The sequence below is a fragment of the Typopeltis vanoorti genome, chromosome 18 (assembly GCF_054136105.1).
Source record: "Typopeltis vanoorti isolate ZY-2024b chromosome 18, IOZ_Tvanoo_1.0, whole genome shotgun sequence".
NCBI lineage: Eukaryota > Metazoa > Arthropoda > Arachnida > Uropygi > Thelyphonidae > Typopeltis > Typopeltis vanoorti.
Window position 1 is genome coordinate 61113966 of NC_143566.1, and position 15785 is coordinate 61129750.

The following is a 15785-nucleotide window of genomic DNA, read 5'->3' on the forward strand; positions in this document are numbered from 1 at the left end:
AGAACAACTATTCAACATTCACATAGTATCTATCATACCTTGCCTTGAACTCATTCACGGTCGTAGCACCCACAACAGACTCTGGAAGCTTATTCCACTCATTTACCACTCTCCAAGTAAAGAACCTAGCTCTAACACCCTTGTCAACCACGCTCTTGCCCAGCTTCCATGCATGGCCCCTAGTCCTTCCACCACCAGTCATATTTTCAAAAATATCTTCTGGATCAATCTTATAAAAACCCTTCAGTAATTTGAATGTCTCAATCATATCACCCCTCCTTCGCCTATCGTCCAATTTCTGCAACCCACAAATCTTCAACCTGGTCTCATAAGGTTCATTCCACAGACCTGCTATCATCTTGGTCACATTTTTCACTACTTTATAGTAAACTATAAAGTATCGGCGACACTAGTGTTAGCCAATGCAAGTGATCCTAGTACGTAGTACAATACCGCGCAGCTCGTTGTTATAAAAAATATATAAAAAAAATGTACAAAATGTATAAAAAAAAATGTCACTTACCGAAGTTAGCAATAAATGTATTTCCTTTGAAATATACAGTATTTTTTTCTTCATGGGACATGACCTTTTCAGAGCGAATTTTTATTTACAATCACCCTTCTACACTAAGTGCATAAGATTATTTTTTTTACTGTTTTTGCATCAGATGGACATTGAAAATAATTAAGAATGATATTAATATTACTTCATTTAATGAGGACTTTGCTGATACCTAGCAAGCAGTCTTTGGAAATTGGGAAAAGAGGATGTAGCGTAAAGTACTGTATATAAATGTCATATGCCTAATGTTTTTTTAGAGAAAGACCATGCGAGTGTTGTAACTAAGCGTTCTCTGATTTAGTACTAGAATATAAAAATCTGTTGTATGTATTTAATCTAATATCTGTTTAAAATTAGAGCTACTGTACATATTGTCATGAAGTAAGCATTGTTTTTCAGTAGGTGTGAATCAGAGATCCATCTGTGAGGTCTTGTTAATCCTGTTAGTGCTTATGAGTGTGAAGTTTTTTTTCACATCTCATAATGGAGATAATTAATGGCTTATGCTTTTTATCTGTTATTCCGGCTGTCATATGCTTTATATCTATAAATTGATTGTAAACACACCATGGTGAGAGGCTGATGAAATAATTTTGCTATATCCTCTGCAGTGGTCATCTCACCACCATTTCCATCACTTAGGATCAAGCCTGTGTAATTTATTTTTATGAGATTAGCCTCATAATATAACATATCAAATCATATGATTCTGAATTAACCTGTCAATTTCCTATCCCTTGAGCACTGAATAAAAATTGGCTATCAGTGGTGACCAGCTGTAGCAATATGCACACTCAACCAAAAGGTTGATTAATAGACTGTCACTGAATCAGAAATAAGTGCCTTACTAGCAGATCGTTTACATATATGATATTATTGTAATAATGTCTCCTCCTAAATTATCTGAAAAATTGTAACATATTTTCTTTGAAAACATTTTGCTCTTCAATGGCAGTCCCACTCACTAAATGTTTGAGAACCTAAAGTACATTAACTCTGAATGGTTCCAGTAAGCAGGATGATGATCTTTGAGCTAGTACCAGTCATCTACCCTTTAAAGACATATGCAAACATCCATGTCATAGTGGAGTTGCAAACATCCATGTCATAGTGGAGTCGACTATTATGCCATCAAGGCGAGTGCAATTTTTCAGATAATTGAGGAGAATCCTTATATGGACTTTTTTAATTGAAGGTCAGTTAGCTGATCTCATACAGAGGTAGCAGGGTTTTTCCTTCCAGAAACTTGTTTCTGGAAGACAAATCGGCCTTCAGAACATATAAATAAATAACCAGTAAAAATATTGTTTTTTTATGATGATTGGTGGTAGATGGTGTTGATGATTCTGTCCGACCATAGATCCGAGACCCTAGTCTAGCAACTTGCCAAGAAGTCAATTCATGCTGAAGGGAGAAAAAAAATAAAGGATGTACAAATTGGTCACCATCATGCAAAATCACATGCTTTATGCATAAAATTTTCCAACTGTTATACAAGCAAAATAGTTACCACTTTAAAAACTACAATGTTCATAAAAGAAAAGTTAATTTTCCTGCGTGTAATAATAAACGACTCATCCCACAAGACTGATTGATTACCTTATTATTGGAATGGATTCTCCTTCTTCTGACATGCGTAGAAGTGTCGAAGGGTCTTCTTGCATCTGTGGGCTTACAGTAGTAGCATAGTAGGAGAATTAAGTAGCGGTGGAGAGTATGAGAAGTATTTAGCAAAGTAGAGTGCCCTCCCATGATAAGTTCTTGGACTTCCTGGAGGTGTTATGTAATAATCATAATAATTGCTTATTGTGAATTGTACATTTCATTGTCACAAAGATATTTGTGTTAGAAATTAGTTAAGGTGATAAATATTTGATAAAGAGAAATATATGATAAAAAATGAATTTATTTGCATTAATTTAATGTTGCATGCATCAATTTTCATTTCTTTGTTTCCTTAAAAATTGATTTTAAGTATTAAATTTCAATATAAAATATTTTTATTTGAAAAAGTACTGAAATGTCATTGATATTTATTTTTTAGGATCCAATGAATCCCAATGAAACGGTTATTGTCATCAGAAGCCTAGTACCTGGAGGAGTTGCTCAGCAGGATGGGCGTCTTATTCCTGGAGACAGGCTACTGTTTGTCAATGATATCAACTTAGAGAATGCTAGTCTTGATGCAGCTGTCCAAGCATTGAAAGGAGCACCAAAGGGGGTTGTGCGCATAGGGGTTGCCAAGCCCCTCCCCCTGCCCGAGAGCAGCCAGAGCGGACAGGTGAGTGACACCTTTGTCTCTCGGGTGGGTGGGGGGTGGGGCTTGGTAGGTGGAAACCAGGACCCTGGGAGGGGAATGCCTTCTTTGGTGAAATCTGAAAGCTTTTAGTTTGACAGAACTTGTGTGTGTGTGTGTTCATGTATATATATATATATATTCCATGACTGTGTTGATCAGGTGGATAATAACTGATAAGACTCGCATGCATTTCCAGGTGTTCACATAGCAAGATTAAAGAATGAACTTTGCAATTTTCACTTGTGTTGTTCACATAGTTTACATGTGTTGTATTTTTTGTATGTTTTTTATACTGTTTTGGGTTCAGGGGAGGGATTAAAACATTGGATAATTTTTTTTTAAAAAAGTAGCTATGATTATCCAAGCTCAAATATAACTGCTGATTTTTGAGCATTATGTTTGATCACAGTAGTTTTGTGGTTACACACTTTATAATCATATATGTAAAAAAAAAAAAAAGTGATATAGATTGAGGCCTTAATGTTATTCCATGGAAATGGTTGTGCAAAACACTGATACCTAATACTTTTTTTCAAGTTTATAAAACATCTTGCAAATACCTTTTTTTTAAAGAGCTTATCATATTCAAGTGCTTCCTGTTTCTGAGAATGAACTTAAATTTTATATGCATTATTAAAGAAATGCTTTATTTTTTTTTTATAAACCATCATACATGAAAGCTTTTTCTAACATATGCAATCAAAATTTAAAGTGATGTCATAATTCTGAAACATATTTTCATAAGAAAGTGTTAATTTCGTAGGCATGTATATTTAGATTTTAGATAGAATCTTTAGTACTGAAAAATCATTTGATCATTAGTCTTAAAACATTTCCTTCCTTCCTTCCTTACAAGATATAAACCATGTATTATTGAAGATTTTTCTTTAAAAATATGAGGGAAAAATAAGACCCTCACTTATATCATCAGATGAAGTGAATGCACACAGTGCATTGCAGTCATAAATTTTGCACTTCAATGTTATAATTTATATAATTTTATGTATGTGCTTTGCTTAATTTTTAAAGTTCCTGTTAACATTGCAAGCATTTTTAGGTGTACAGGTTATGGGCTTATTCTAAATCTTTAGAAATTAAGACTCTCTACATATGTAACCAGTAAAGATATTTTAATAAAATTAAACTGTCAGAATACAGATATTGTGGTTTAATGTATTGCAAACCATCTTCAGTGTTGAGTGAACGATGGAAAATTCATATACAATACTTTGCTATGTCTACAAATCTATATATTGTTGAAAACTCAGAACTTACCATGCTAGATCAGTAAGATATATGGTCTACCAAAATCTATGCCTCCTTTAGGCCAGTTGTTGATTTGATACAGTCCAGCATACAAAATCTTTAAGTTGCTATCAGTGCTCTTATTTCTCTAATTGGCTGTTTCTATTCATTAAAAAATCACTAAATTTATCTCAAAAATTAGATTTTAAATTCAGTTCCTCTGATAGTCTTCTTTGATATCAACTTGCTCTTCACCTGTTCTCTTGAATATATGTCCTCTGAATTCTTACCTTTTTCTTTTTTTAATTTGTTATGAATTCAAGATATTTCACCTGGAATGCAAACTATTATAAGCACAGGAAACTGTCATGAACACTCACTGTTGTCTCCAACTTAGTTATTAAAAATACCTTCCCAAAATTCTAAACCTTTGTTTTGGATCTGCTGTATGGTGATGGCTTTGCTGTTTAGAATCACACACAGCAAGATATCTTCCTACATAAACAAACTGCATTTCAGAATCAAATTCACCTGTTAAAAAGGCAAATGAACTTTATTCTTTTTAAACATTCTAATCAGTTCATAAGCTGACAGCTCTCAACACAATTGTATACTGTAAATCTACTTTTCCTGGTTGTTACATACATCAGACATGTGCCCATCATCCTTTCCAAAATTACAGTATAATCAATTCAGTGTTGTCAAGAACCTTGATGTCTGTCATAAACATTTCTTCAGCAAAAAATTTCAAATATCAAGCAAGTCTCCACTTGCAATGGCTACAACCCAAAAATCACCAAAAGAATCATTAAGTTTCACTCCAAATTCTATGTGAGAGAGAGAGAGAGAGATGAAGTTCCATATAGTTGTAAATGGTATCTTATTTATAATATAGATTAATTGTAACTAATTCCAATCCCATAAATTAACAGCATACCTCTCCTTAGTATGCATCTTCTTGTATTCTTAGGAAATGATTATTAGTAACATGTGCTTTTTATCCGAATAGCATAACAGTTTTAAACCTGTCACCCTCACAATGCCACATAAGATGGGAATTGTTTGTTGCATGATTTCAATGTGTTTTAATTGAATTTTCTATTCTTTATTCAGCACTGAAGATGGTTCATTATAAACAAACTGAAATGTTTGTATGTTGGGAGTTTAATTTTATTAAAATATTATTACTGTGGTTATGTGTTTTGTTTCTAAATAGATTTTTCAGTTGTCTCTCCATCAAAAGATTGAAACATTCAGGATACTTTACTACTTATTAAGATGACTTGATTTCTCCAAGCACTTTATTTAAAAGTTTTCTTTATATATATAGCAGATGGGATTTATTTCATTGCTGGTTGTTGGGTTATCAACCACTTATTCTAAAACTAATCACAATATAAAGCATGTGCTTTCTTTTGCATAATGTTATCATTTACAACTATCAAAATATTCTACATCATCTTTACTCTTAAAATGACCATAAAGTAATCTCACATTTTCTAGAACAGAGAGTTCCCCCTGATACTCCCTATATGAAGCTTTGAAACATTTTTAGGAAGTGACACACCATAATGTGAAGGCAGTTAGGCTCTTGTAAATGGGCTTTTCATGGTGGTGAATATTATAGAGGACTTGTGATGAAGTTAGCTGTTCTCAGTATACAAATAACAAGTAATGAATTTACTTTTTGCAAAATTATGCCAGAGCAATATACAAATAAAAATGATATATTTTAATAGTATAATATAATTTTAAAGAAAAACATCCATATCAGTTGTAAGAACAGATAACTTGTGTTTTTGTCCTGCTTGACTTGCTAGGGTCTTGACAACAATTACATAGTCACAAATTTAATCTTTTTTGCTGCTGAGTAATAGAAGCCTGTGAAATCTTTCTTACTGACTTATTTCCATAATTTTCTTCTTTTTTTTTTTTCTTCATATTTTTCTTTATTAACTTGCAATAAAAAAAAGCATGCAAACTGGGTTGTTTTCAAATGGGATTAACTGAAATTGTGACACTTAAAAATAAATTGTTTTATTGAAATTTTGATCACTATTTTAATATAATACTGATCATTCTGTGTCGACTGTGGTACTGCCCTATGTATACCCCTTTCAAAATTCCATTATATAATATTTTTTGAAAGAGGGGTATATACATAGAGGGCAGTATCACATTTGCCACATGGCTTCCCCCCCCCCCCTTTTTTTTTTTTAAGTTGTGCTTGAACACAAATAGCAACAGCTAGTGAAACAATTAATGATTTTGGGGTTAGTTGAAAGTGGGGATTTGTTTGATATTTGAAATTTCTTGTTGAAAAGATGTTTGCCATGAATAGACATCTAGGCTCTTAACAACAATGAATTAATTATACTGTATTTTTGGGAAGGATGATGGACAGATGTTTGTATGTGACAATCAGGAAAAGTAGATTTATGGTATACTATTGTCAAGAGCAACAGTTAAAATGAGACCTCCATCACTTGGTGACCATTCCCCCCCCACCCATCTGTCAGATTGACAGATGCATCCCTTTCACCCACAACAAAAAAGAAAAAACCCACTAGCGTTTTCTTTCACTATTTGTGTTCATACTTAAAGAAAAGCAAAAGGGGATAGAGATAGCAGATGTGTGACAAATGTGATATGGCTCTATGTATATACATCTTTCAAAACATATATAATGGTTAAATTTTGAAAGAATAGGGATAACACAGAATGATCAGTATTGTATTAAAATAGTGATTCAGATTTCAATAAAATAGAATTTAAAATAGAAAGTTTTTAAAACTTTCTCTTGTGAGAGTGAGTTGAAATTCTGCTAGTGATATGTTGTTTACATTGCGCAGTCTGAGAATTTAGGATTTTGTCCAGGAGGTGAAAACGAACTCTCTGTACCACTTCAAGGCCTTACGCACATGTTGAACAGAACTGATGTTTGACCTCAGCTGCTCCTGTATTATAATTGTATTACACAGTGAGGCTTCATTACTAGTGGATTGGACTGTTTGTCTTTCTTTCATGATGGTGTCATGCAGTTTTCATGAAGTAGAATCAGCAAGTGACTTCCTTTCCTTATCCGCTCACATAATAGGTTATCATGTTATCAGTATGTTTTGCCTCTTCCTGTCCCTTTCCTAATTTTTCTGTAAATTTTGGCATTTCCATTTGGTTGTTGTTGTTGACTGTCCTACATGTATTTCTCTCACTTTTGTGCAGCAAATTATAAAGGAGAGGTCTGCCTTACTAGTTGCCATATGTGAAAAATATGGCCTTTTTGTAAATAACTTGCTATCAGTATTTGTATTATTGCCCTTAAAATCTCAAATTTGTGTTCTGCCAGTATGTATTTGTACCTGCACATACAGGGAAGTCAAATATATATCCTGTGTTATTCACATAATACAAAAGTTTTTAATGTCCACTTTTTCATTTTATTTTTTTGATATGATGAATTGAATGAAGGAGAGACAACCCTTGAATAATACTGAACTTATCTATGCAAATGTTTTCAAGTAGACACTTCGAAAATTTTCTTGATTTTGATCAGTGAGAGGTTTCATTTTGCAGTTTTTTTCACCTTGAAGCTGATTTGCATTGTCACTGAAATAACAAATGCATAAATAACAAACCTATTTCTAGACATGTTCAGATTGTTTTTGATGGGATTGGGGGTTGCAATGACTATCTTTCAACAAATAGTCGGTGATTGTCAGTTTTTTTAAGTCCTTATCATCAGCACAGCAATGGCATAGGAAATGCTTCTTCAAGAGTAGTACAGTGTTGGTGGAAGTTTTGAGTGAGGAAAAATAGTATTTATTGACTTCATCTGCTATTTATTACATGCTATCTAGAAGTAAGAATAAAAGCTGAAAAAAATTCAGATAATGTTGATGCTTCATCCATAGAGAGTCTGTTGAAATGCCTGCATTAGTACAATCAAATTGATATATAAAAGGAATGAATGTTCTACTGCACCACTTGAACAGAATATCATCAGGGTGATTTTTTTTGCTGCTGGTATAGATCATTATTTGCACTTGCAGTATCACTCAATTCTGAAAGGTCATCAGATTCTAAAATTTTTTGGATACATTGGTAAGATACCACCACCTACTAGTTGATGCAATTTTTTACTATCCCTGGAAGGACACAGACTATGTAATTCATCAGTCTGGAGATTTCTTTTCTTGTATGTGTACCAGAGTGCAGTACTGGATGTAGGTGGAGAAGTGCCTTAATTAAACTGAATTGTAGTCATAATAGGTGTCAGCACATGTCTGGATTAAAAGTTGTTGTAGTAGAGATGTTTTAATGTACATTCTTGAAGCATTCTTGCAATAACTTGAGATAAAAGTGAAAAATGGTATGCTCTTCTTTTGCAATAACCCCACTAGTAATGCATGGATTTGATATAAGTTTTGTCTGCTTGTTTATAACAGTGATTCAGTTGTAACCATTACACCATACTGTCAGTCTTTTGGATTCAGTTTGTTTAAAAAATACTGTCCTTTAGTTCTCAGTAGAATCCATTTATTTTATATTGGAAACTAGCAATTAAAAATTTCTGCAATTTTTGTACCATCTCATTCTATTAAAGGAAAACTACTTTTTGACAGTAATCATAAACTTTAATATATTCTTCAAAATGGGCTGCTTAAGAAACAAACTTTTTTTTTTGACAGTTTCCCACCTTAAATATGTTCAGCTCAGACATCTTTTCAGTAAGTTTAGTAACTCTTATATAGCACTTAAGTTTGAAATAGTTTGAGAATACATTATAAAGATTTATTTTACTCCACTTCATTTTCTTAGGTCATACGCATGCATGCACACATGCAGTCCACAAATAAATACCACTATTTAAATCCAAATAATTACTTTAAAAAAAAAATACAATCTAGTAGTCACAATATTCCAATTTACATTGTGGTGTGTCAAGTTTATTTAGGATGAACAAGTGCAGTGAGAGCCCATCTTTCATATGTTATGTAACTTACCTCTTGTTATGCATATTCCTCTAAAAAACTAAAAAAGACTAAAAGTTGCCCAAGATTTTTTTTTTTTTCTTTTTTCTGTTAAGTGCCATCAAGTCATTTCTGACTCTTGGTGATCTTGTGAACAAAGGTTCTCCATCTCACTTGGCCTCTTGTCTTTTCTTTCAGTAACTGTTCAGGTTGGTAAGTTCCTTTATGTTGTCTATATTTGTAGTCTTCTTCTCCTTCATGTCTTCAATCTTCAACATAACTGCCTTTTCCAGTGATTCATCTGCTCACATAATATATCCAAAGTACATTAACTTCTGTTTAATAATCATTGCCACCAAGGAGTATTCTGTCTTTATGCTTTCTAAACCTTGTTAGTCATTCTTGCAGTCCAGTGAATTCTTATGTTTCCTCCATACTCATAATTCAATGAATCAGTTTGCTTACTTTCTTAATGATCTAGCTTTCACATCCATACATTGCTACTGGAAATTGTTTTGACAGTTCTAACTTTTGTGGCCTTACTAACATCTCTATCTTTCATAATTTTTGTCATGTTTAATATAGTTTTTTAGTTACTCTTATATAACATTGCAGTGGTAAATAATTTGAGAAATACATTTCAAAGATACACATTACTCCATTTTATTTTCTTAGGTCACATGCATGTATAAAAAAGTCCTTGGACATTTCTATTCACTTTATCCAGCAGCCCTTGCATGTCAAACAACTTCTGGTGCAGCACTGTGTAATTACACTTCAATTAATTATGCAGTCCTTCAATTATCAGAATGAAAAATTGCCTTTCCATTGTGGTTGAATAAATTAGTTACTGTATGTGAATCATCCAGTTGATTAACCTAATAGATTTACCTAAATTCTTGTTGCATACAGTACAAATAATTGAAATTTTGCATACCATACATATATGATGGGATCATATATGCATAGATCTGAGTAGGTGATTAAGCAACTATCAAGAATTTGGCTTGAACAATATTTCAACTTTAACTACTGGCAATCTTTTGTGGACCGTGTATGGGCTATATCTTGAACTCTAGATTAAAAAAGTTTCATATAAAAATACATTTAGCATTTTAAATAGTTGTAGTATATCTGATGTGTACCTGCCAATTCTACCCATTTTTTTGGAAAATGTTGGAATTTTCTCTTTCTATTTTCATTTTAATGTTTTATTGGAGTCTGATAACTATTTATCAATTTTCTAATTATAGTGTTTACTTTACTGTTTTTATTAGCAAAATATATTTGTTCATTTTGTTTTATTTTGCAATAAAAATTATTTGCAGTACTTATTTCTGCATTGTACTCTTAGAATTTACAATACTTATGTCATTATTCATTGACAGATAAGGATACTTAATTACCTTTGAATTAAAAGAGAGAGAGATTTGTTAGTAACATCTAGCAAGTGACAGGGAGGTGCAAGGTAGTATCGATATTCCTCACTAACATAGCAGGATTGATATTTTGTTCTGTGACATTAGTCAATTTTTGGCTTCAAATAGGACCTTATGATTTTTTGGTGTGCTTATGCTAACTACTTGTGATCGCATTCTGTTCTTCTAATATGATTTAATATACCACTTGTGTGTTTTCAGTTTGTTCCAGTTTACTCTGAAAATTCAGAAGTCCAAAAAATAGAGAGTACTGTTTTAAGTAACAAGTGAACTTTTGACAATATTATTTATAAAATGTCAAAAGTTCAAAAGTTCTGTTATTTAAGTAGTGGATATGGTAAATAATTGTAAAACCTTTTTGGAGATCCTCCCTCCCTCCCACATCCTTTTTTATTATTTTTAAAGCAAAAAGAAAATTGCACATAAACAACATGAATAAAATTTTAGTTGCTTTGTTCTAAAGTTGCTGAGGTTGTTATTATATATGGTGAATTTTTATTCACATCTTTCATTGTTGAAAACAATTTGAAATTGTCTATAAAATTTTAAATCATAATGTTTTGTCTTTTTTAAATATGGTTTTTTAGCTGTTGAGTTATTTATTGTTATATATTAACTGCATAATTTGTTGCAGTATAACATTCTGCATTAGCTTTGTCAGTTTTATGTATTAATCAAAAGTTAACTTAAGTGGTACTTATTGGCAGTAAAAGGTTCTTTAATCACCTTAGTAAATTTTTTTTTTTTTTTTTTGAGTATTTAGCAAACAGTATTCAGATAGCAAATTCATTGTGATTTTTCTCAAAATATCTTCCTGTTTTATGATTTTGGAAATCTGGAAACATCATTTCTAAGAATGCTCTAGAATGACATCTTTTAGATCTTGAGAAGATCAGTAGTATCATGTTCTAATCCCTTGATTCTTGGAGAGCAAAATCAGATATTTGCTCTTTCTATCTCTTTTCCCTCCCCCTTTTTTTGGTACTAATAGTTTCTTTTGCTCATGTAAGCAAATCCATACTGATGTGAAATTCTATGCATTCATGGTAAGTGAAGACTGCCATGAGTTAGAAAAATAAATAAATACGCAGTACAAAATCCTATATAAAACTTGAATCAAGTTTTTCAGTCAAGTTTCAGAGCTAATGTAATTATAATGGTTTAAAAGAGGTTTCATTTATACTAATATTCTATTAACAGATATGTCTGAACTATTACAGAATACTTTTCCTTCTAAAATGGTTAAATTCATTTGACTTCACTAATAATGTAGGTTATCTTTCATGTCAGGGTGGTGGGTGACTATAAAGTAAAGATCAGCAGTGTTTCTTACTTTTTTTTTAGTTGCTACATGAACATTTTCATGCCTTTGAACACCTTTTCTTCAACATAGTTCCATTATGTGGATCATATATTTGTGCTTTGAAACTCTTTTCATAGATTTAAATTTTCCTTGAAAAAATAGATTCAGTTTATGAAAAATTCACTCTAAATCTACTTATCCTAACACATTAAGGTGTTCCTTTGTTTAAAGAAAAATACATTGATATTATCTTGGAAGAATCTCAATTAACCTGAATGCCAAAAAGATTCTATAATTTGTGCTGAAGAGATGAGCTCTTGAACTAATGCCTGTCCTTTATCTCTGCATTATATTATATTTGGCTGCCATCTACTCTACTGAATGGAAGTAAGCCCATATTCAGCTAATTAAAAAAAAAAAAAAAAAAGAGAGAGAGAGAGACAGATGTGCATACTATCAACCTGTTGCTCTTGACTAGTTGAGAACATTGGAATTATGAAGAAATGAAAGTTGATAAAATAATGAAGGTTATCAACATCAGCTTCTTCAACACTTGGAGAATTGTCATCTAAATGGATGCTGCCAGTCATTTCACAGCAGATCTCCTCACCTACATCATCTGCATCTGGTTAAGGAAAGTTGTGTTTTTACACTCAATATTTCAAAAGGCCTGCCACTAAGGAACTTCTCAGCAAATTGCCATATATATGGGTCTGCCTTTTATCCTTTGTTACTGGATTGCCAATTTTCTCTCGGGGCTGTTCATTGTATATTATGGCGAAGAATGTTCCCTCTCTTCCTCAGATTTTCCTGTTAACTCAGGAATCTTACTTCATCCTTCTCTTCCTCATATATATAAAAACAACCTTGTCACACTAAACTTAAAACCTATCCATAGTTTTGCTGATGATAGCACTCTTTGTTCCTCTTACTCATGACCCCTCTTGCAGAGCTCAAAGATATCAAACTTCAAAGATGTTCTGTAATCAGCACCTAAAAACATCCTGTTCTATCCTTCAGTATCTCTCTCTCTTTCCCCCCCATCTTTCAGTGGGATGATAATGCTCATCTTATCAATAGTCAAAACCAAATTTGTTTTGGGGTTTTCGGTGATTTAGACATTCCTGGCCCAAACATAACTTATATAGCATCCTCAGCTTCCCAGACACTTAGCGTCTTTTTTGTTTTCTCAAGATTACTTTATCTGTGCAGCTTACTAACTCTTCCAATCCTTAGAATCCCAAATCCACCCAACCCTGGAAAAATACTGCTCTCAAATTTGGGGTGGTGCACTAAAAACTCCATTAAAAATTCTTAATGCTGTCTAGAAAAATGGCAGTTCAGCTAACTGACAACCTATTTCTAAAACTTTCTCGAGCCACTGTCAGCTAGCTCCCCATATCTTTTACAGATATCTCCATGGATGCTGTTCAGCACTACTGGCATTGATCATACCCCTCGCTTGATATTTGTATTAATCCTACAATAATACAAGCAAAGCTACCTTACAACCTTTTACAGTTGAATTGCTGATTCACTGAACCTGTTAAGCCCATTCATCTTTCGTTCATTCTACCTCAGTTCTGTCAAACACTCTCCATGATGTAATAAATTTAGTTTAATCCTTTATCCAAGTGTGAGCAAACAAAGTTTGCGCCTGAAAATATCTTCAGGACTGGGGTAAGGTAGTACATAGTAATGCATAACACCGAGCAACTCGCAGCAAAGGTGGAGCAAGCTAACATCACTTTTGACTCAAAATCTCCCATAATGCACAACACATCTCCTTGTGGATATGTATAAAGCTATGCATTAAGGGAAGGGCCACTACCCAGACAAGTTTTGACCTTTATGGAGGTCTCTTCAGTGGGAGCCAGTCCCAGAGGCAGAGATACCAGGCAGAAGCAATGGCAGGTCATCTTTACCTATAGGAGTTGCCAAATGGTGTGCCACCTTTTTTTTTATTAAATTACTCTGGATTTAGAGAAAGATGTTGAAAGTTTGTTTTTCACTTGGTTAGACTATAATAAATTTAGTTTAATTCTTTATCCAAGTGTGAGCAAACAAAGTTTGCACCTGTAAATGTCTTCAGGACTGGGGTAAGGTAGTACAACACAACTCGCAGCAAAGGTGGAGCAAGCTAACATCACTCCTGACTTAGTATCTCCCATAATGCACAACACGTCTCCTTGCGGATATGTATAATGTTATGCATTAAGCGAAGGGCCACTAACCAGACTAGTTTCGACCTTTATTGAGGTCTCTTCAATGGGAGCCAGGCCCAGAGGTGGAGATGCCATTGCTTCTGTCTGGTATCTCCACCTTTTGTCTTTTGTCTCTGTCTTTTATCTCTGTCTCTTATCATAACCGTGAAGTTGGGCACATCTAAATAGGCATAAATACATCTCTGATGTGAAGTTTTCACAAGTTCTTTTCATTTCCAAAGGGGAGTGTGTTCCCATTTTGAAATATCCAGTATTAATTTTTTTTCAGATTGGCGGTATGCATATTATTATTATTACATAGCACCTCCAAGGAGTCCAAAGACTCATCAAGGGAGTGCACATATATATATATATATATATATATATATATATGATATATGTGTGTTTGTATGTCTGTGTATGTCTACTTTATTTCTTTACTGTTCAAGCTAACTTGTATCTGCACTCATACTCATCTATTTTCCTGTCCTACTCTTTGCACATATTTTTAAAGAGTTATTCAAAAATTAAATTTTAATCTGTTTTATAGCTATATAAGCTTAGAGAACTTACTATATTCTTTAGAGAAAATGATATAATGGGCCGCTTCTAATAAAAACAAGGTTTAAACCACATACTATGCAAAATTAAGTTAGTTTGTGAATGAGAGGTATATTTTTTGAAATAAGTGTAGTCCTTTAAAATTACTATCATTTATATGGATTCCATTTGGAATTTAGTTAAGCAAATTGGTTGAATATATTAAAATTATGTGTACTTAAATTTAAAATCGGACATGGTTCGTTGTGGCTAAGAACTGACTTAAAAATGGCTTGATTTCTTATTTACTCCTTTCCCTAAATAAGGAAACCTTCTTTATCTGAAATGTCCCCAGCTTTAGAGAGCACCCAATTGAAGTTGAAGGGAAATCTCTGAAAAAGTAAAATTATTAGACTAATGAACAATTTAATGTTGGAAGTTGGAAAGGATTAAACTAAATTTATTATAGAACAATTTAATATTTGACACTTTTCTTGAAATTGGGATTTTTTTTAAGGAAAGGAGTTGACATAGTTGAGCAGTTCATCTGAGTCTTTGTCTTAAGAAACACAACATAAACATAACCTTTATAATTTGAAGTTTACATCTTGCCATTGTGGAATTCCACGTAAAAGGGAAATATATATAATTGCAGAGTACACAATGAAATAAATATCTTATAGCATTAGTCTCTATTGGTAGTGGAATTAAAGTTCTTGTAAAGAACATATTGTATGCTACATGTTGATATTATTTGGCCACTTAACAGTGAAATTCTTGTAATTGCTGTTTGCTTTTACATTTGAGTACAATTGGCTTTGCAGGCTTCCCTTGAAAATGACATCATATGAAATCATCATGGTGATGCCTTCTATCCTAATCCCAGGTTCAGATGGTAGGCCATTTTTCCTTCTTGCAATGTTTTTTTTTTTATCTTTCTCATGTAAAGAGGTCTACACTAACATGGTTATATTCTTGGAGTGCTGTGGGGATCTGTTATCAAACTGTGCTTTAAGCATGTCTCGTGGATAGTTGCAAATGCTTATATTTGTTCTATTTCAAATATAGGCATTTGCATTATATATTTGCATTGTATTATTAGATCTTTGCTATATCTAATACTGTGCATACGTGAAGTGGGATCTTCACATGAATTAATATGAAGTATGTATATGTTACGGTTAAAGTGATAAATCCGGTTATTATTAATAATTACCGGTTAA

At 32.8% G+C, this 15785-nt stretch overlaps 1 protein-coding gene across 3 annotated transcripts in view; it reads left to right on the plus strand.

The window, feature by feature from the left end:
- Positions 1–15785, plus strand: part of LOC150096712 (multiple PDZ domain protein-like) — a 1501001-nt gene that overhangs the window by 636680 nt on the left and 848536 nt on the right. For all 3 annotated transcript variants that reach the window (XM_090408593.1, XM_090408594.1, XM_090408595.1), the window contains one exon: positions 2607–2843. In XM_090408593.1, the coding sequence (XP_090264719.1) occupies positions 2607–2843 (237 nt within the window). The remainder of the gene's footprint in view (positions 1–2606; positions 2844–15785) is intronic.